Here is a 21772-nt window from a genome sequence, read left to right as displayed (position 1 = left end):
TATGACTAGAGACCACATGGGGTACGCCACTTCTCCGAAGTCCTCCCAATTGCCGCTAGTCGATGGGATGGGCAAGCTGCTACAAAGAAAGGGGGCATCAGTTGTTCAGCCTGAGGGCGGAGGGGGCAGGATGAGGTGAGGGGGAGTGGGAAAGAAGGGGTTATTAAGGGAGGAAGCCAAGTCGGCCAGAGATGGAGGCAGGAAGGTCTGTGCTGCAATGAGGTGCAATATCTGTGATGGCATGGTTGCAAATAGATGCTCAGATGGCAGAGTAATAATTGGTGCTTGTGGTAGAGCTGGTGATAGCTAGGGCAGGCAGGGAGTAGTGTTAGAGCAGCGACAACACTGACAGGGAGGCAGTGTCAGGATGGGGTAGTGTCAAGAGGGGAGGTGGGCCAAGGCTTGAAGGGATCAGGCGAAGGCGGTGTTAGGAGATGAGGCAAGGGAGGCTGCAGCAAGAGAAGTGTGAAACTGGGGGTGAGCAAAGGCTGTGTGGAAAGTGACCAGAGTTCGGCAGGAGGCAGCTTGAGTTGCTCAAACTCTAATACATTTTGGTGCTTTTGCACGTACACGGATTGTGTATGTCGATTGAAATCTCCACCACCTGTCTTTTGCTTGGCACATGGCACATGCAATGGCATCACCAGCTGTTAAAGCTTCCTGTGATATAGCCTAAATTAATTCATAGTTATTGTATAATCTCCTCGGCTCTCATACAGCTAGACAATTAATTTAAAAAGACGATTCTACCCATGCACAATTTGTTGTCTCCTTACCTTGTGGAGGCTGTTGTCATCAGCTGCAGCAGTTGCTACATCAGCCATATGTGTGTTTTCAACCTGCTGGCAACTTTGAGGCTCTTGTGTACCTTTGCAGCCAATCGTCAGCACTTTCCAGGTTGCTGCTATCTGTATTTTTGCTGCTGTCGAATCTGCAGCCTGTCACCAACATATTTCTGCAGTCGCCCATGCTGCTCATCCTGCTGGGTTGCCGCCCAACATCAATGGTTTGTACCCAGCTCATCGGGAGGCACTGCACATTGCATTTTTGTCATTTGAACTCTACAGCTATGGGGGAGTGTATTCAATCACTCCATTGCTGCCTATCTTCATCTAGTATGTTCTTCCACCCGCTCCTGCTTAGAGAACTGCGTTCTGCTTGCTCCACAGTGCACATTCCTTCCATAGGTATTGCGGCCTTGATTAGCTGGGATCATGCAGTCATGTCAAGCCAGTTTGTCAACTCCGGATTCCTTGGCTTACCCCATAGCTCCAGTCCTAGCAATCGGTAGGCTTGGGGCCCATCGTATCGTGATTGTATCTTGTTCATAATTTCATTCGCTCGCTGAGTTTTTGAGTTCATTCACTGTTAGTGTTTGTTGTACACCTGTTGTCTCCACTGCATAACCTACCATTTCCTCACATGGTATCAGAGTGGTTAGAAGGCTTCATTAAGATTTTTTCACAGCTCTATCCTCCTCATTGTACTGGCTGCTTTTCCTGCTTGTTGCTCTGTGTTCCTTGGCCTCGGCATCAGTGCCAGCTCATAGATCAGCAGCACCAGCTTTCAGATCATCACATTGCCATTGCTGTTACCCATGCTTTCTGTCTACATCAGTATATCTGCTGTCCGGCCTGTGTTTATTGCTGTACTCACCCAACAGCCCTGCATTTTGTGCTTCCAGCATTAGGGTTTTGTTGTCTAGAGAATCACCCCATGATTTAGCATCATTCTGATCATACTCATCTGCATCCTGCATACGGCCTGGTGCCCTGAATTCTCTGCCACAGGCACTGATGCCGTCTTCAGCTCCAGAGTGCCTCCTCTCCTGCGTTTGATCTGGTGTACAGCCTGCTTACACAGTCTTCATCCTCAACATTATTGGTTTTCTGTAGTCCAGGTTGGTTTTCGGAGGATGGCACTTTCTGGCACTCTTCTTCAGCCGGCTCCGATTAAGAGACAATGGCTGTTGGACAGCCTCTGCTCCTTGAGCACCCTCAGTTGTATCACTTCCTTTCAATTCATATTTTCATTACAACATTCATTTATTCTTCAATCTTATTCTTCTTTGCATTCTTATCTGAGTTCACTGTAGGTAGTGTTTGTACATGCTTAATGTTTTCTCTACAAACCCTAGCATATCTTCACCATTGTTCAGAGCAAGGGATTCTAATTTACAACAGGGTTAGGTTTTTGATGAACAAGCCCTAGTCCATACATAGTAAAGCTTAATGCATTCATAATATTCAAAAAGTAACCTGTAATTGCATGGCCATCACGTCGCGAGGCTTCCCCCCTGTCACGAAGCGCCAGTCCTCCCCTCACCCCCCCCCCCCCCCCCCCCCCCCCCCCCCCCCCCCCCCCCCAAGTAGCACAGCAGCGTGATAGGTAGGTTCCTAGCAGGGACGCGCAATGGAAACCTCTGGTCAGATGCCGGTGCATTCTGCGAGTGTCCCCCGGTCAAACACCTTGTGCATCATCCTTTTTGAGGAATGGCTCTTAGCCATCCGTGCCACAGAGCTGGAGTTGAAAGAAACAACAATCTTTGGTCAGGTCGTTGGACACTCCCCATTGAAGGCCCAACTGCGGGATTGGCTCCACTGCACATTGGCACAATGCAGATCGTGGAGGCAATCCTCATGGGCCGAGGTATCTTTATGGTTTGACTCACCTCAGTGGATGCAGCTCATGAGTTAGTGGAGAGCTCGCCCTATGCCTCCACGAAGGGGGTCATTTACATGGTTCCCTGGTATAGCGGCTTCACAGTGGAGACATTTGCGTTCCACAACAGATTTCTCACACACCCAGTCACCTTACTTTTCCCCAGATTGGTGGTAGAGTACCACCAGTTAGTGGAGGACTTTGGACGGCTCTTCGGCACAGTTCTTTCTGCCTCCTTCGTGGATGTAGTGACAACTGCAGGAGTCCCAAAGGTACGAGTGGTCGTAAAAGACACAAAGAGTATACCAAGGTTCCTGAAGATTGAGGCAGGAGGTCGCTCTTGAAGATTGAGGCAGGAGGTCACTCCTTTAGGCAACAGGTCATTGTGACTGGGCAACCAGGGCAGTGCTTGCACTGCCATGACTATGGGTATCAAGCAGCAGATTGTACATGTTTCGGAGCCAAGGCGGCTCCGTCAACAGGCCCGTAGGTGGATGTTGATGGCTTCACACGGGTCCAGAGACAACAGAAAGGTAGATGGCGGGGGGGCCGTAGCCAGCTCCTCAGATGCAACCTTGACAGCAGGGAGCAGGAGGGGGAGCGAAGCCCCCTTGGTAGAGCACTCCGCAGGCCCCCCCTGCCCGTCCCACTTGGTAGGATCGTAGTCCCCCACATCCACCACCCGCGCCACGGATTACCTCACTTGAGATCCCACAGCCCCCACACCCATCCTCCCCCGCTTCCCATGCCTCCCCATTGACCATGGCTCCACATTCCCTCCCCTTCCAAGGCCACTAGCCTCCCCCCACACCCGCCACGTTTCTCCGACCATCCCACCATTCCTCCATCCTCTTTCCCCCCAACCACCTCCCCTATCGAGCACCCCCCCTGATCCGCACCCGGTTTAGGTGATCCCCCACAGACCCACCCCCCCTCGTCCCACAGGAGGTGATGAGCTACATATGCCTACATCCTCCTTGCACCAGTAAATTTTCCCCTCTCACATAGCCACAAGCTCATCTACCCTTGCCGCCCATCACACTTTCTCGAGACAAGCACAATTGTTGCCACCAGGAGTTCTTCTACAATGGCCCATGGTCCTACTCGAGAGTTACGGAGCGCGGAGAGTTCCCACTACCTCTAGAGGTGGGGATCTTCGTGGTTCATAAGTCAAGGAGGGGAAAAGTCCATCTACTAGCACCACTGGATGGACCAAACTACGCTTTTCTCCTACAGTCCTCTCACTCAGGGGATTGGACGACGACACAGATAGAGGAGTTGAAGAGTCAGGTGGCGGACCACATCTCTTAGTGGATGGGAGAAGGACTAGCACTGTTTGCACAGTAGTGGCCTGGTTGCATGATGGACATTAAGTGGTGGGCTAGTGCCGAGGTCCCACACTTGAGCATTATCTTTTGAGCCCCTCCACAGTGGAGAGCTCCGAGGGATGTGATCTAGTGGCCCGTGGCATAGGTGGCCCGTTTCTACCAGTATACAGAGTCATGACTCTGAGCATGGCTGATAGATGCATTGATAGTACCACCTGGAGCATCTATCACCCCTATGGTCCGGCCGAGGGCCACCATGGGGGATTGGAGTTCTTTGTCTAGACCTGTGGCAAAGCGTACTTGTATGCCCCATAGTTTTCCTCCTCATCAGTAGCCTCCACACCGAACAGATGTCTGTTCGGTTAGTCACAGGTTTTCCCATGAGCTTACACCTTGTATCTTGGAATGTGAATAGTCTCCACTACAGTGGGGCACATGGTTCCAGGAAGTTGATTGTTCAGTAGGACCTGCAGCCTGCCCTTGCCGGACGGATCAGCATCTTACTTCTACACAAGCTCACTCCCACCTAGGCCGAGCGGGTAGGGAACGCACCTCTATTGGTCTGAGTCTCGCCGCCTGTGTACGAGACCACGGGACGATAGTGGTAGGGAGGGTTCTATGGATCAAATTGGATATTGGGGACTCGTGCCTTGGAGTCGTCAATGTCTATGCCCCCATGAAGGTTAGGGCACGCGACACGTTCTGGGTGGAGATCGCAGATGGACTCCTAGAGGTGGAGTCCTAGATCGTTGGAGGAGACTTCAACAACCTGGAGGCTTTGGAGGACTAGTAGGGCAGAGGCAGAAACTACTAGGGCATGGATGGGGAGGAGGAGGAGGCATAGGAAGTCTTTCTACTGGCAGTAGGAGCACGCGATGCCTGGAGAGACCCTGCCTTCCATAGGAGGGAGAGGTCGTTGGACTTCTCTTGGAGATACAGATGGCTAGGTGGAGTCTTGTTGGAGCGGTTGGATACGTTTTATGTGGGAGAGTGGGGAGGCTCTCGTGGAGGGCAGATTGGGCAGTTGGCGGACACCACGTTGCCCGATCACTGCCCGGTTCTCCTGACACTTGGTCCCCCAGTATCTACCCTAGATACACGATCTTGTGGGATCCCCGACTCGATCTATAGGAGGGAGGAGGTGGTGAGACAAATAGAGCAGATTTGGACCAAGAACTGGGACAGGAGGGACCAGATCGTAGAGGAGGTAATAAAAAGGTCCTTGTCGAGTCGAGCAGAATCTGCCAAGAGGTAGCCATATAGGCCAAGCAGTAGAGCTAGGAGGAGGAGAGAGCACTCCGGCGGGACCTTGCAGCCACACAGAGATTATTATAGGAGGCACTAGGGGATTCCACCCTCCACGCACAAGGGGTGTGTGCGCGAGCAGCCATTGCTGGCCTAGAGGACAAGCGCTCGGAGTTTTCTTTCCGCACCTCAGCAACTTTTTGGGTGCGGAAGGGGGACATGATGTGCAAGGAGTTTTTCCAAGTGCACCAGCTTCGCACCTCAGGAAAGCAGATACGCAGCCTTCGAGAACAGTATGGGAGGACTTGTTCTAGCCCAGACGAGGTGATGGAGATTGCCACCGACTACTACAGACGCCTTTTCGAGCAGGAGACAACCTCAAGGGACAGTGATATAGACAGAAGGTTTGGGATAGTATCCCGTCTATCGTCACAGAGGAGATGGGATGCTTCCTCCTAGCTCCCTTCACAGAGAAGGAACTAGAGGAGGCTTTCCATACATAGGACGAGCAGAAATGCCCGGGAGAGGATAGCCTCTCTAAGGCCTTCTTCACTACCTACTAGGAAGTGGTGAAGGACCCCCTATTGATGGCCTTCTAGGAGATTTTCACTTCGGGACGGATGCCAGGGAGTCTTTCGGCATACCTTATTAGTCTTCTTCCCAAAGGGGAAGACCGGTTGGAGCTTTCCTAGTGGAGATCGATTACCTTATTGTCAGTGGCCTATAAGGTACTGGCAAAGATGATTGCTAGGCGACTACGCCCCGTGCTTCCAGACATCATCCATGACACACAGACAGGCTTTGTCTAGGATAGGAGCATCCTAGACAATGTATTCACCTTCTTTGAGGCAACAGAGTGGGCTCAGCATAGTGGGCAGAGATTGGCCATACTACTCTTGGATTTCGAGAAAGCTTATGATAGGGTGGCTTGGGATTTCCTAGAGGGCACCATGGTGAGGTTGGGTTTCCCCCAGGCTTGGATTCGCAGGGTCTCCATACTTTATAGATCGGCTACCAGCAGGGTTCTCATAGGTGGTAGGCGAGGGGAGGAGTTTCAGATGGAGAGATCAGTCTGGCAGGGCTGCTCTTTGGCCCGATACCTATTCCTACTCTTTGCAGAGGTGATGCCTCACTTCCTCTGGTCACGTGTGAGCGGATTACGCGGACTTCGACTTCCAGTGAGAGAGGAGATTGAGTTCTTAGACTCAGAGTATGCAGATGATAGAGCACTCTACATAGAGGATGATGAGTTGATGTTGGAGAGAGTGAGGCTGGCTCTTGAGGTGTTCTGTTCTACAGCGGGAGTGAAAATCAACTGGCGAAAGTCGGTTGGTTTCCTCACAGACCCGGACTCGTGTACGGAGTGGGGCATCCGCCTTGGATTTAGATGGGTGAGTAGAGAGCAGGCTATCTGGTACCTAGGGTTCTAGGTGGGACTCGACATCACTTCCGCCTAGCAATTTCTTCTAGTCCTTGATTCTATTCGGAGGAAGCGGACCTACTGGAGCACTCTATTCAGAGGAAGTTGACCTATTGGAGCACGGCTTGCCTCTTACTAGCCAACGATAGAGCCTTGGTGGTTAACCAGGTCCTCCTAGTGACGGCCTGGTACATCGCCTCGTGTTGGTGCTTCTCCTCATTCTACGTAGTGCAGCTTCGCCACCTAGTGTGGAATTTCCTTTGTCCCAGGTTAGATGGCTCCTGGGATTCCAGGGCCAAGGTGGCGTGGGTAACCATCATATGGCATCGGTCAGAGGGAGGGCTTGGGATCATAGACCTAGAGTATCAGAGTATGGCCCTCTTGGGCAAGCTAGTTGTCCGCGGTCTCACACCGGGAGGGCAGACCTGGAAGGTCCTATTGCAGGAGGGTCTTCAGGATTGTAGACCGAGGCTTAGCGGCGAGTGGAGGCCATCCCTGAAATGGATCTTCACGTCAGCCTATATACCCCCCCCCCCCCCCCCCCAAGATCACCTTTCCTATGCAGCTTGCTCCGCGTGTGGTAGGGCCTTCGTAAGGCCCTAATCCAGGGCTCCCCAGGCTGCCAGGAGGAGATAGAGCGTTAGCCGGTGATCTGGAACCCCCAAGTCAGAGATCGGGAAGGGGCACAAATTGGCGAGCGCCTCCACATCCAGTGGGCTGGTTGGGAGGCTGGCCCGCCAGCTCGTACCATCAGGACATGACAGGTGGTGTACAGGATGGTGGACGAGGAGGTGCTACAACGAGTATCAGACTGCCAGAGAGGAGTGGAGTTGAGGAGAAGGGAGATAGATATAGCAATACCTCAGGAGTGGCTTGCCCCCTGGATACGAGAGCCGATAGAGCCCGGGGAGGTATGGGCTGCTAGGTTCTCACCAGTAGGCATCCCCCTACAGGTGGCAGGTAGAGCAGGCAGTGCTCCACTTGGGACTTTCTTCACTGTATAGGGGGGGAGGGGGGGGGGGGGGGGGCGTCTGGCTCTTGATAGAGGGTAGCAGGATGAGGGGATAGCTGTCCTTTCATGGAAGAGGATCTGGGTGATTGGCCTTCAGGGGAAGACATGGCGGTTGGACCCCCGAGCCTTTGCGACGGACCTTTTGGCGTCGCCTATGGGATAGCTGGAGGCCGAGGAGGGTATTGTATTTTTTATGGCTGGTGGCACATGGAGGCTTGGCGGTGGGAAGCTGGCTTGCCCAAATGTAGGAGGGAGGTTGTAAGTGCTGCACATAGCAGCCTTTGGAAACCCCAAAGCACTGCCTTTGGTCGTGTGAGGTGGCACAACTCGTGTGGAGAGGAGCTTGCCGCATCCTTCGCCGTATAGCACCTAGCCTTGGATGTATCTCATGGGGAGCTTTCTGCTGGGAGGCGGTCAGCCAGGGCGATCACCTTCTGTATGAGGCCGGGATGCAAGACACGGTATTCATTGAGGTAGGGTCGTGCGCAGTGGTCGGTTTGGAGGCTCTACCCATTCGCTAGGTACTGGAGCCCACAACAGACCGCTTTGAGGTATGGGAGATGATAGGGAGTCTTACTGGTTGGCATATCTGGAAGGCGTGTTGTCAGGAGGTTTTCGGCGCAGAGAGACTTTCAATATAGGCGACCTTAGTAGAGCTTTGGACCTCCATCATCCACTCCCTCCGCGGCCGATGGGATCAGGTACAAGGCAAGTCTAGGGCTCGTCAGGAGCTCCAATGTCATTTCATGCGCACTTGGGGCGGCCAGGACCTGTTTTTCGCGATGCAGGCAGGCAGCCCCAGATGGCGATACACCCCCCCTCCATGGCTTCTTGCCCCCATCCCCTCCAGACCGCCTTGAGAAACTTGTATACATGATGTATTTGTGACTTTCTTCAGCTCCAGCTAGTCTGTCAAGCATGAGCACTCCGTTGTAATCAGTTTTTTTGAGTAATATAATCAGCCACATTTTACTTGAAAAAACAAAACCTGTAATTGCATCATAAAACGAGGAGGTTGCAAGATTCCTGGCAAGTTCCATTGGTGTTAAAGTTTAAGCTCCAGGTCATGTTTTCAATACTGTGTAAACAAAGAGAGGATTCTTGGCTGCGAGAATAGAATTGCCATATTCTAGAAGAGAATATGGGAGAGTCATTTCTTCCAAGATGAGAATCTTCTAGGGAACCCTCAATTCATGAAGAAGTGCCACCAGAGCCTTCTTATTCGATGGTCTAAGGGTATGAGAGTTCAAAGTAAACAGAATGAACAACAAAACTCTTTATTTGATAGTTCAGAGGGTAGAATTCAAAAGGCTTAAGGGGCGAAACTATGGCATTCAAGAAATGGGGAATATTTGAGATGATCCAGATGTAGTACCGACTTGCCTAAAATAGGCAATGGTGGGATATTTGATGCTGTTATGTCCTTGGACATCTTTGATAGGTGATTTCAACATTGGCGACAAAGCCACTTGCTAAGAACAGACTAGGGTGGTTAAGGAGTCCTAGAAAAGGGATTCATGGGATCATTTGTTCCACATTTGGTGTGATCATGATCTTTTCACCCTTAGGACTTGAGGCAGTCTATCTGCACACTGCCATGGTGTGGGACCCTGTCCCAACGTGCTGCTAGTCTCAGGCGTGGCGGTCTGTCTGCACCCTGTCCCAACGTGCTGCTAGTCTCAGGCTTGGTGGTGAGCCCTTATTGGTACTATGGCTTAGAGGTGAGTGTCATGCCTATCCCTCTATGTTCCCTTTTTGCGAAAATATGGGTTGTGTCATGTTATGTGGGAGACTGCAAGAATGGAGAATTTTGAATTTGGGTGTATTAATTTTGGACATTAAACCTTATCCAAGTGCTTAGCAGATGACTTTGGAAAAGGTTTTGAGCTGTATAAATCTTGTGACTTATATAGTGCTTGAAACATCTGCTGAAGGGAACTTGATCAACTTCTTTCAACGTCTTTCACCTTTTCTTCTGTTTTTGTTTTCCAGTCGGTACCTTGAAATGATTTAACAATGATTGTTTTTGAACTCAGGATTCTGATTTGTGGTTTTGTGGCAGCAAATCAGTGGATGATACTGACATTTTTCCTGTTTCCAGTCCATTCTTTCAAATGATTGATGATGTTTCAAGAATTCCGGATTCTGAGTTGTGGTTATGGGCAAACAACATCATAGTTTTGAATTTTCCAGCCAACCCTTTTTCATTTGGACTGTGTGTTTGATACTGCAACAGAAAAGTGATGCCTGCTGAAGCTCAAGTCAGGCTTGTATAAGCTGTAATCCTTTTTTGGCCAATCTTGTCAATTCCAGGCAATAAATCTTTTCTGTGACTGAATTTTTCAGGTGGAATATGACTGCAAAATGTATCACGTAAGAGATACATTATCCATTGGTCAAGTCTCCTGGAATAATTGGGTTAAAGTGCATGCCAAAGCCTACTCAGAGGCTCCAAAGGATGTAGAAAATGTCAATCATTCGAGAAGTTTGCAATGTAAGCATCCTACAGATTTGATGGGGGGAACATCTTGGGTTAATCGTGGTGCAACCCTGGTTGGTGGATGTGGGCCTTTAGAAGGTGCTGCACATGACTTTAGTTGTACTAAAAGGCAAGGTTCTGCTAAGAAAGCATGTTGGCATTGTCAGCATTCCTCTTTGCGTGATAAGTTAGTTCTGCAAGAGACGAGTGAGCGATCCTGTCACTGTGATGTGTTGCTCGCCAAAAGATCCTCAAATGTGCAGGGTGACTTGCCTTGCATGTTGCTATCCTCAGAAGCCCCTTGTACTCAAGCATGGCATGGAGCTTATGTGGAAGCACCCACCACTCTCAACAGGGTATTCATACAACCAAGGGAGAAGCGCCATAAGAAGAAGAAGAAGCAGCCTCAGAGAGGATTCACTTCAACAAAAACTCTGTTAAATACAAGTGAAAATGCAGATTTGGAGACCCAACACACTATTCAGCTAGTTTGTGAAGTTGCAGGTGAAACAGGAAAAGAGGGGAAAATCACATGTGATAAGCTTGAAACCTCCAACAACAGTCTGCAATGTTGTGATACAGCTCAGGAAATCGATTGTTACAGACCACAACCGTTGATTGAAAATGACCACTTCACCGAAGAAAATGGGCAGAGAACTGGTTTTTCAGGACCAAATTTCGGTCTTCAACACCAGGCTTCATTATTATCAAAGCATGATATGATCAGATCACCACGTTCTGGTTTTGAACAAGAAATAAGGGAAGAAACAGTCACAGAATGCAATCTTGGTGATGGGAAAGTGAATTCTATTGCAAAGAAAGATAAAGAAACTCCTCAAGCCTCGTGCAAACCTCTTTTGGAGGCATTGCCTGAGCCATCGGCCTCAAACTCTTCAAGTACTAAGCAGCAAGCCAATGATGACACCAGAAAAGGTTTTCTTCCAAATCCTTACTGTTTTGTCTCACAAGATGAACTGTATTTCAAGCAAGGAAGTAGGTACTGACTTTATAAGAAAAATTTCTGGCTATTGCTGTACTGAAACGACTAGGTGATATATCTGCAGACAGAACATTACATTTTATAGGTGGGAGACATTCAGTCTACGTAATTGTATGGTTATGCTTGTTTCTCAAATTCTAACTACTTGGTCTATGCTGGCTTCAGTGTGTTACTCTTTTGGTTGGGAAATGTATTTTAATCATATGCATTTATGCATAATCCCTAGTGAAAAAATGTTGACAGAAACAGCTGTAATTATGAACAAACTGTCAACAGAAAGATCTATCACTGAAAGAGGAATGATGGTGGTCCACTGTATGGATAATCTTTACGGCAGACACATTGATTTACCCTGGCTGACTATGGGACTAAAATTGTTAATGCTAGACGTACATTAAGTAGTCTTGGAACATAAAGTGCATAACTATATCAATAGGTCATGCTGGCTGTGAAAATGTGGGGGAGTTATGAATGTGCCCATTCTATTTTATTGTGATACGAATGCAAACTCATGTGCATGACCATGTCTCTTAGGGTTGAGCCTGATACCCGCATGGGTGCTGCTGCATAGACAGAATCTGCTCATCTTACTGATAAAAGGATGTCCTTGAAGGCACATATCTTGAAAGAAGAGCATTTATTGTGAAGATTTACATAGTTGCTTTCACAAAGAAGAATTATTTTGGAAGATGATTGTGTATTGCAAGGATTCTGGTAGGTGCCTTCACACAGAAGCAAATAGTGATCTAAAATTGAAATTAATTTAGAAGTTTGTGTTCATCAACCTTAGTTTAATTGAATATAGCAGTGGCTCTGGGTGTGCCAGTATCATGCCGCGAGTCGCCGACCATGTGGCCTCTTCTCTGCCACTGGAGGCCGGATCCTTACTAGATCTGAGCTTGAGGAAGGCTATAGCGAAGTAAGTCAGGTGTGTGCCAAGCAAGCTAGTAACAAGAGTGCAAGAATGTGTGCAAAGAATGCAGTCCAGATGGAGTGCTTGAAAGTGTTAGTGCCAGAAGTGCCATAGAGGTGGTGAGAAACTCAGTGATCAGAGAAAAGGAGATTGAGAAACACTTGATAATATTCAGATATAGAAGTGTGAGAGAGCGAGACTGATTGGTACCCAAGCATGCCAGAACTCAGAATTAGATAGAAGATAAAAGTTGATACGACCATTGCCAGCACTGGCGGTTGAAGCCTGATGAAATTCACAACAGCAATACCTTAGCTAAATGTCAGCACACTCCAAGCTTTACTCTACAATGCTGCTGTATTTCTCACTCCAGACACTATATATGTGCTTACGCATTCTTATGTACTAAGAGGGGCTGGTCCAATGGGCCCCAGTGCTGCTGTAGTGTAGCCACCAAGGAATAATAGCTTCTGGAGCCAAAGGAATTGCCCCATCACCTCTCTATTGTGAAGGAGACACCTGAGAGGAGAGTAACTGCCCTTGCTGCAGCAGGCACTTGAGAGAGACTGTACTTGTTGCAAGTAACTACTGCAGGTCATGTTTGTTGCTGGAGCTGCTACTGCTAAAGTACTGTGGGTCTCCCTCTCCAAAGCAAGAGGCATCTTCTCTGTTGTTGTTTCATGCTTTCTTGCCACCTTTCAAAATACTTGTTTCCATGGCTTGCCTACAGCCTTATGTGAGCTGATCCACTGCACCGCAGAGCTATTCTACGACACTCCTCTGGCTCTGCTACAAGGGCTAGCCCACTTTTTTATTCTAAGAGTGCCACATGGACTGTCTATGATGACTGTCTATGTTTAAGCAAATAACTCATATACAGGATAGTTTGTCTTTGGACGCTAGATCCAATGAATCCACGTAGGGGTTTTACCATTCGTCAATTTGTCCAACTGGCAAAGCCATTGCATTGCTATGCTTAGCTAAAATATGCCTATAAACCTTCATGGATGTGATGGCTTGCATCGAAAGAGCATGACATCCTGGAGTGCACATACAAGCATGCATATTCACACATGCACACCCCTGTCCATTGGAGAATGATGGCTTTGAGCTGGATGCATTAAACCCAATTGATAAGAGCCTAGATTACACAGCCTTATATAGGGCTTGCGTAATTCTCCCCATGGTTGTCAGGTACAAGAAGTATGATACGATATGGTATGATATAATATGTTATTGAATGGTACCTTAAGATATTTAAGGTATAGAGCAACAAATGTATGCTATTCTCTCCTTAAAGCTACCTAAAACCTAAATTTTTTGACAAAAAAGTGTACAGAAGTTGTTTGAATCTCAAACAACATAATCCCATGAAAAAATTATATTAGTATAAGAAACATTTAACTCATCCCAAAGTGCGAATCAGACTAGAAGAGAAGTATCTTTTAAGTTGGTACTTTATGGTACTAGTACATAAGGTATGGTACCCTTTCATACATGGCACTACTGCAACTGTGATTCGCCCTATAGTTTCTCACATGCACACTGTGTCAATTGCATAAGAATGTATTTCATCAGTGAAGCGACATCACACTTTAGATTCATCTAGTGCATCCTCCCTTGAGAAAGTTAAAATCCATCTGGCACTCTTAGAATGATTCATGTGGTTGCATGTTTCTAAGGAGATTTTCAAGCAATCTCATGAACTTTCCAAAAAAGCCATTGTAACAGAGCCAAAGGGTTTTCGTAGCATAGCTCTATCAGCACCGTGGATCAGCCCAAACAAGACCGTAGATAAACAACATCAAACTTTGGATTCATCTAGTGCGTCCCCCATGAGAAAGTTAAAATACATGCTCTGAAGTCCCCAAGAACTCAATCTTTATCATGAGGTTGCCAGTTATACTATCAACCAATTTGCAAAATATTGACTGAACTTCACCCAGCAAAGGCCCACTTTAACTACCAAGAATGTATCTCTGAAGTAGACAATTGCAAGGGGCAAAATAGCCCCCCACCAACGCAAACTTATGCTCCAATTATCTCTTGTCAAGGCTTGCTAATCAGTTGCAAAGATTAGCTATTGACTCGTCACTCCCCATTTCCATCTCAAACCAGTTAAAAGATCAGGCCAGCAGCCCAGTTTCTTTTGTAGGATATGCAGCTTGTTTGTCACTCTATCTCCCTTCCTTCAATTATTTATACTGGCTGCTGGTCTCTCAGTTTTTCCAGTCAGGGAGCTGTGCCGATTTACCATGGATCCACATGACCTACATCCATGTGTCCAAAGAGGTGTCATCCAGCTCATGGACTCCATGTGCTGCTCCATAGGGTGTATCCGGCAATTTATCTGGTGATTCTATGGTCGCCTATGCATGCTAATTTGAGTGCAGCCAACAATGTTCTTGAGTCATACACATGTGGGGTGGACATGTGAAGTGCAAGTGAGTTAAGTCACAGTGACAGCTTAAGTACGCTAGAGATGTGGTGGGTGACATTGGCAAAAATTGTATTTAGTTATGTTGGCAAGTACTTGTGGGTGCGTGATGTCAGTTTGGGCCTAGGTAAAATGTCTTGTGGTGACATTCGGACTAGGCAATAATTAATTAATTCATGCTAGTCCAAGACCATTTAATGTTAGGAATAAGTCAAGTTTTGAAAGGGGTTAGCACATTAAATGTGGGTGGTATTGGCCAATTAATGGACAGGGTCAAATGGATAATTAATTAATTTTCAGAAATTTAAATCTGAAAATTGCTACCACTTGGCAAACTTGCCCATGCAAGCTAAGAGAAGGTTGTTGGGGATGGCTGGGGGTGGTGACAGCCATTTTGGAGGCTGAGAGAGGGTAGAGAGTAGCTGAGAGAAAGAAACCAGCCATAATGGAACACCTAAGATCAAGTGATGGCTGATTGTGCAGCACGACAATATAGGGGCAGCAGGTTTCCTTCTCCACCTCAATGAGAGGTGGCAATAGAAGAAGTGGGCTCGCCAGCCGTATTGGCCATCTACATGAGGGCAGGGTTGTGTTCTGTGCGTGAACAGTATGTTCCATATGGTACCATTTTGTATGCTACTGTTCTAAATGGTCGTACTATACAGTACCGTTTATGATCCGTGCATTCGAATTTTCTGAAAAAAATGACAGCTTGGCTGTGTGCAGAAAGCGACCATTTGTGCTTTTTACCCAAATTTTTTGGGACTGTTTGAAGTTTAAACTTCACTTTCTCCTTCACACTTCTCCCTCCTTAATGAATCATACTTCTCCCTCTTCTCTTCTCCCTCACCTCAGCCCTTATAAAAGGGCAGCCCCTTCCCCCTATCTCACCGCACAAATCAGTTTGTTCATCTTATTCAATATCCTTCAAGCTTCCATCTTCTTCAATCACCCTACTACTTCTCTCCCTCCCTCTTCCTCTTCCTTTCGCTCACCTCTTCCAAGTTTCTCCTATCCCTATCCCTATCCCTTTTCCTCACATCCTCTTCCTCTCCTCTCTCTATTCCTCTCCCTTTTCCTCTCTCACGAGCGAGGCTCACGCAGAGACTACAGGAACTGGAGGTACCAACTGAAATACGATGGGGGATATTGGCACTATACGAATCGGTAACGGGCCGAGTTCGGGCACCGGGAGGGCTGTCAAAGGAGATCACCAGCACCATCGGAGTCAAGTAGGGATGCCCACCCTCACCCACCCTATTTGGCCTCTACATTGATGAGATCTTAGAGTACATAGATAGATTGGGCGAGGTGGGATCGAGCCTGGGAGGGACACTGATACCTATCTTACTATATGCGGACGACATAGTCCTCATCTCCAGCACACCCGAAGGGCTGCAGCGCCAACTGGACGCACTACAGGCCTTCTGCCAAGACAAAGACCTAACTGTGAACCTGGGGAAAACCAAGGTCATGGTGTTCAACACGTCAACCCAATGGCTCCGTCGGTCGGTACCCCCCTTCACATACGGTGGAGAAACCGTGGACGTGGTCCAAAGATACGTCTATCTGGGGATTACATTCTCTGGACCGAGATTTACCCTGAGAAAAGCCGCGGAAGATAGACTAACCCGAGGCTATGCAGCCCTCGGGTCAATGGAGAACCAATGTGCCCGCATATAGTTCCAGGAACCCTGGACAAAATTCTGGCTTTTTGACACCTTGGTCACACCAAACCTCTTGTACGGGGCTCCCATATGGGGGTCCAATCTCTACCACACGCGGAGGGCCCCACAGGATCAGCCACTGCCTGAGGAGGAGGCCACCTATGAGGGATGGGACCAGATGGAGAGACCCCTAGTACTTATGATCTCACGGATGATCCGAAGCAAGCCCTCCGTACCACACGAGATCATCCGTGCAGAGCTGGGGGCACCGCCCCTCGTGGCTGAGGCCCTCTTCCAGACCGTGACCTTCTTGCGCCGAATATGGGACCTGCCTCGGCACCGGTACCCCAGACTCGCCCTGAAGTCATCCAAACAGCTAGCAACACAAGGGGACACTGAGTGTTGGTATGCCCGAACAGAGACCTGGCCACGGCTCCATGGCCTGCACATGGACCACCTCCCCCCACTACAATACAGCCTAGATTGCCCACACCTCGAGCTCAGCTGAGAGGAGGTAAATCGCATCACCAGAATGGATATCATCCAGACAGACACCGCCAGGACGTGGGTGACCCCCACATCGAAACTAGGAACCAAGAAGGCTTTCTACCGAGAACACTTCCTGCATATCTCCTCGGACGGCTTCATCAGCCGCCCAAGCTACATGGACACACACCTGTCTCAGGGGGTCAGAAGTGCCATCGGACAGATCCGCACGTCCTCACACCAACTACGAGTCGAAATGGGTAGATACGGGGCCAACCCCCTCCCCCCAGAAGACCGAATCTGTCAGCTTTGCCATCTCGAGCCAGAGACAGAGGAACACTATATTTGTAGATGCCCAGTGTACTACGAAATCCGGGGACGCTTCCACTGCCTATTCAGCGAAGGATTCAGACCACTCTCCAAGGTGATGGAATCCAAAGACCAGAGATGCCTGGGGCTCTTTCTACTGGAAATACGACGCCACAGAGACCACCTCCTACGAACCACGGAGCAAAGACAAGAAGCCACCAACCAACGCACACTCAACGACTTCTACCAAATACCAGCTACCCTCCCCACCACCAAGGCCCCACCAGCCCAACCGGCCTCCCGGCCCCCGAGGACCACCTTAGAAATAGCCACAGCGAGAGGTAAAGCCCGGCGACCACGCCCCGCTGGCCCCCGTCCCCGCAGAAGACACTGGTCGAAGATACAAGGGATACTACACCGCCATCGGAGGGCCCTGCCCTGCCGCTTTAGCCTCTCCATGCTAGACCGACCCATGCGGGACATCTTAGGATGAACACCCCAGGAGCAGTTCCACACGGCACTGGGAGTACCTCTAGATTGTATCTAGTTCAGATATCATTTTGTACCTACTCAATTTAGTTCAACATAGCATAAATGTTAGCTTCACTGGGACTTTTGAAATCTCCAAGACATTTGTATGCAACATTTTGGTCTCATAGGCCAACTTGGCCTGTTGTAGACGTTAATATAACTTTCTTTCTTTCTTTCTTTCTTTCTCTCTTTCAAGTTTCATTCATACATATTACATCCTTTCCCTCTCCCTCTCCCTCTCCCTCTTCCTCTCCCTCTCCCTCTCCCTCTCTCTTTTCCAAATCCCTCTTCCTTTTCCTCTCCTCCTTTCTCCTCATCCTTTTCCACAATGCCTAGGCCTCTCCGTGAAGCTTTTCATCTCTACACCACAAATCTTGAGAAGATGGGCAAGTCAAATTGCTGCTGTTGGACTTGCAAGTTTGGTGGGAAGATGATCAGTGGTCCATGTTCTCAAATCTCTCAATCTGTGGTTGATGAAGTCATGAAGAAGTACTCTCCCCTCTTCAATCAAAGTGGTCATGTGTCATCGAGCATGACAAAGGCTCAAGAGGAGGTGGTCACCCCCGACATGGAAGTGGATACTTCGGAAAATTCTAGTCCTAGTCCATGCACCTCAATGGCCTCATGCTCCACTATCCTCGTCAGAAGCAAAAAGCCATATAGACAAGCTTCACTACAAGAATCTGTAGGTGGTATTTCCGGTCCCTTTGTCTTTCCTCAAAAAGAGGCAAAGGAATGCCGACATAGAGATTGCACACACTATCATTGAGTATAATCTCCCGTTCCATTTTCTTTGAGTTGATAGATGGAAAAGAATGGTCAACGCCATTGCCATGGTTGGTCCATGCGTGGGGTGGTATGGCGTCATCTTCAATGACATGTGGACCAAGAAGCTCGATGAGGAGAGGGAGAGAATTAACAAATCTCGTGAGCTTGTGTGTGTTGGATGGGTAACTTATGGTTGCACCATATTTTCGGGTGGACGGAGTGATATGAAGAAACAAGGTATCATCAACATTCTTGTTTCTTCACCTCTTGGCACCTCTCTTGTGGGTTGTGGATGTGGGGCAAAGAGGACGAAGAAGAACGTGGGCTTTCATATACACATAAATCTGACAAGCTATTATTGATATAATCTTAAAAAGTAAATTTAAATTTTAGTTTATAGTTTATTATTCATTTTTCATTTCAATCTATATTTTTAAGAATCTTTCAATCTATATTATAAGTTGTTATGGTTCACAACTCATAAATGATGAGTCATGAGTCATGACCCATGAGTCATTCTTCTACCTCCCCTACATCTAATTTCCATCTCTTGAGTCTTATCTCACCATCTATCCCAATATCTCTTCATCTATCACAATACCTCTTCCACTTAACCTATACCTCTGATCTCAATTCTCACTTGCCTTCTCTTTCTCTTGTACCATGTAGGTTGGTATGGCCAACGTGGTACAAGTCATCAATGACAATGCTTCCAACTGTTAGAGGATGGGATGCGTGGTTGAAGTGGAGCTCCCATCCATTGTTTGAACCCCATGTGCCAACCACTGCATTCACCTTCTTATGAAAGACATTTGGTCACTTGATTGGGTGAAAAAGATTGTTATGGATGCTTGCTGCATTGTAGATTTTATCACAAAGAAAGTAAAGGTCTAGGCTATCTTTTCCGCCTACAGCAATATAAAAATCAGCAAGCCATGGTCTCAGACGAGTTTAAGGCATGGTTGTAGGAGAAGCCAGTCTTGAGTGTAGAAGAGGAGAAAGCCATTTAGAGGCTTTTCTTGAAATAGGCATTTTGGCACACTGTACATGCATCGGTCATAGCGAACTCCCCCTTGTATAGGGTTGTTATGCAGGACTGACATGGAGTGTGCTACCTTGGGGCTTCTCGTACACTTTATGAGAGAGGCAATTGAGAAGATCAAGGCCTGTAGAGCACTTGATGTCGAGGACCCAAGGTAACTGCATCAAGTTTTAAATTCGAGAATCCAAAGGCTAAATGTAATGGTTTTTAGAAAATATAGTATTGATATATTGGATGCCACACCAAGGCATGATGACATTCTTTACTTGGTCAAGAAAAGATGGAAGTGGATGAGACGAACCGTCCATTGTCTTATTGCCCTTTTGCATCATGCCTATAAATTCCCATCTCTTTTCATGGATTAGGAGTTGGTGGCCAATAGAGATGCCTACCTTTCAAAGGCACTGGATGAGAACTAGCACACAACATTCCTGTAAGAAATCACCTCCTATAGCGATCAAAGAGGAATTGCTTTTGTGAGTGCTCTATGTTGGAAGAGGCTCTCTTTGGTCAAAAGCCTCATTTTTGGTGGAAATCTTTTGGATATCAAGTATCTAATGTTAAACAAATTGCCCTTAGACTTCTTGCATAGGTGAGTTGAACTTTTGAAGTTTGAAATTTGCATTTTAAACTTGTAAGTTCTCACCTAGAGGCTACGACCTTTAGAGTTTATAATCTTTCAATCCTGATTGCTATGTGAAGTTTATAGTTTGAACATTGAAGATCATTTTAATTTATTGGCCAATGCTGGAATGTTTGGTTGATGTGTGTGAGAGAAATCGGTCAGCATACTCTCTTGTATATATTAAGATCTAAAATGAGTTGAGCACACGACAATTAGAGGGACTAATTTAGTGTGGCTCTGACTTACATATGCTATGCTACGGACCATGCATGAGATGCCTATGGCTAGATAGGTAAACCTTAAGTCGAAAATTTAATTGTCCAATGTCTTTTATAGTTAAATTTGAATCTTCATATGTAAGTTGCAAGAGTCAACTTATCATTTTGCTTCCATTAGGTGAGTGTTGATGAGTGGAAGTTAAGCGGGGCCGCCTTGAAGAGCGTCAATAAAGAGTGGAATGAGGAGTAGGTGGCTATCTTTAGGGATCTTTGCATGGAACTCGAGGAGATTGATTGTCGGGTTTTAGGCACATGTCGGGGGTGTCGAGTTGTTGTGAAGGGGAGCTACGGAGCTCTACCCCGAGACCTACGGACCGCTTATTGATCAAGCGTTTCAAGCCGAGCGGCCATGGCTACCTCTCACATAGCCGACGCGCAATGCCTACCTTACGGGTGTAATGAGCTTACCTTGATGCTCGATCGAGTTCCCTCCCCTCTCTTGCACTCTGGTAGCTCCACGATCCTTGCGGTAAGCTCAAGCAACCTCAAGCTCTCTCCGTCAAGCTCCATCCTCCATAGCTGCGCGAGAAAAGAGAAGAGAAGAGAAGAAGAGAAGATGAAGAGAGAAGATGGGAAGCTTCTTCTCCACGATCCCTCACTCACACACTCACTTCCTCACTCCCTCCCACTCCTTCAATCCCTCACTCAAGCACAAGCAAGAAGGCAAGAAACAAGAGAAGAAGAAGAAGAAGCTTTGGCCACACATAAGAATGATCTTCTCATTCACTTTTGAACTTTATATACATGCTCTACTTTTTGGGCGGTCATCCCTACTTTTTACATGGCCGGCCATTAGCCTAGGTCCTCTTTTCCTATTTCCCACCGTTCTAACTTATCCCATTTCCAACTAGTGCGTTCAATTTGCACAGGAGTGAGCCTGGCACTCTTTTACAAGGATTCGGGAGCGCTTTCACAATTAATGGTGCGCTTTTACTCTTTTCTTTTCTCGAGGCGACATTGAGGCCTTGTGGAGAGGTCGTCATTCAAAATTTTCAGGGTCTGACTTCCATCCGCCGGGGCACCTTTTTCTTCCTTTATCTTGTGCCCTTTCGGTTATCTCCTTTTTCCATTTTCCCGCTCCTCTGTGCTGCGGTAAACATTATCCCCCTCCTAGCTGAGTGCCAGTCCCATGGCGCTGTGGTGGGGTAGTTGGGGTTGTTGCTAAGTGGAACTGGTGGGTAGATGACCACAATCAAAAGGTGCTGTTGTGAATGAGAGGTGATGGAGTTTGATTAACAATGACTGGGAGAGATTCCGACGTGCTTTAGACTTCATGAAGATGCTCGGCATTTCTCACACAGTTGTAGCTCCCAATCTGCGACGGCTGATAAAGGTTTTGCATGGGCATCTCTAATCCTGTTCATTGCCAGCCGGCTGTTGAGAACCATATAGCCGTACATCCCATGCTGATCCAAAAGCACTTAATCAATAAGCAATCCGCAGGTCTAGGGGTTTGAACATACATTTGGAGAATATGAGGTTCCAAAATCTATGCCAATGGTGGGTCCATCACTGAGTTTTTCTTCTGCTTGATTTGGTTCAGTCATGGTAGCCATCAACACGCAGATGGT

At 47.6% G+C, this 21772-nt stretch overlaps 1 protein-coding gene across 9 annotated transcripts in view; it reads left to right on the top strand.

The window, feature by feature from the left end:
- The window catches only part of LOC148018574 (uncharacterized), a 164808-nt gene that overhangs the window by 51299 nt on the left and 91737 nt on the right, over window positions 1–21772 (top strand). For 7 of the 9 annotated variants that reach the window (XR_015687689.1, XR_015687690.1, XM_087661746.1 and 4 more), the window contains one exon: window positions 10013–11078. Coding sequence is in view for 7 of the 9 variants with exons in the window: in XM_087661746.1 (XP_087517872.1) it covers window positions 10013–11078 (1066 nt within the window). In the remaining 2 variants the exon portion in view is untranslated. Of the gene's footprint in view, window positions 1–9755; window positions 9928–10012; window positions 11079–21772 lie in introns of those variants that run through there. The other 2 variants (XM_087661747.1, XM_087661748.1) reach the window with 2 other exon arrangements.

This window comes from Lygodium microphyllum, chromosome 21, assembly GCF_053477565.2.
Source record: "Lygodium microphyllum isolate KBCC chromosome 21, Lygodium_microphyllum_v1.1.10, whole genome shotgun sequence".
In the NCBI taxonomy this organism is placed as follows: domain Eukaryota; kingdom Viridiplantae; phylum Streptophyta; class Polypodiopsida; order Schizaeales; family Lygodiaceae; genus Lygodium; species Lygodium microphyllum.
This window is presented reverse-complemented; position numbering and strand designations above follow the sequence as displayed.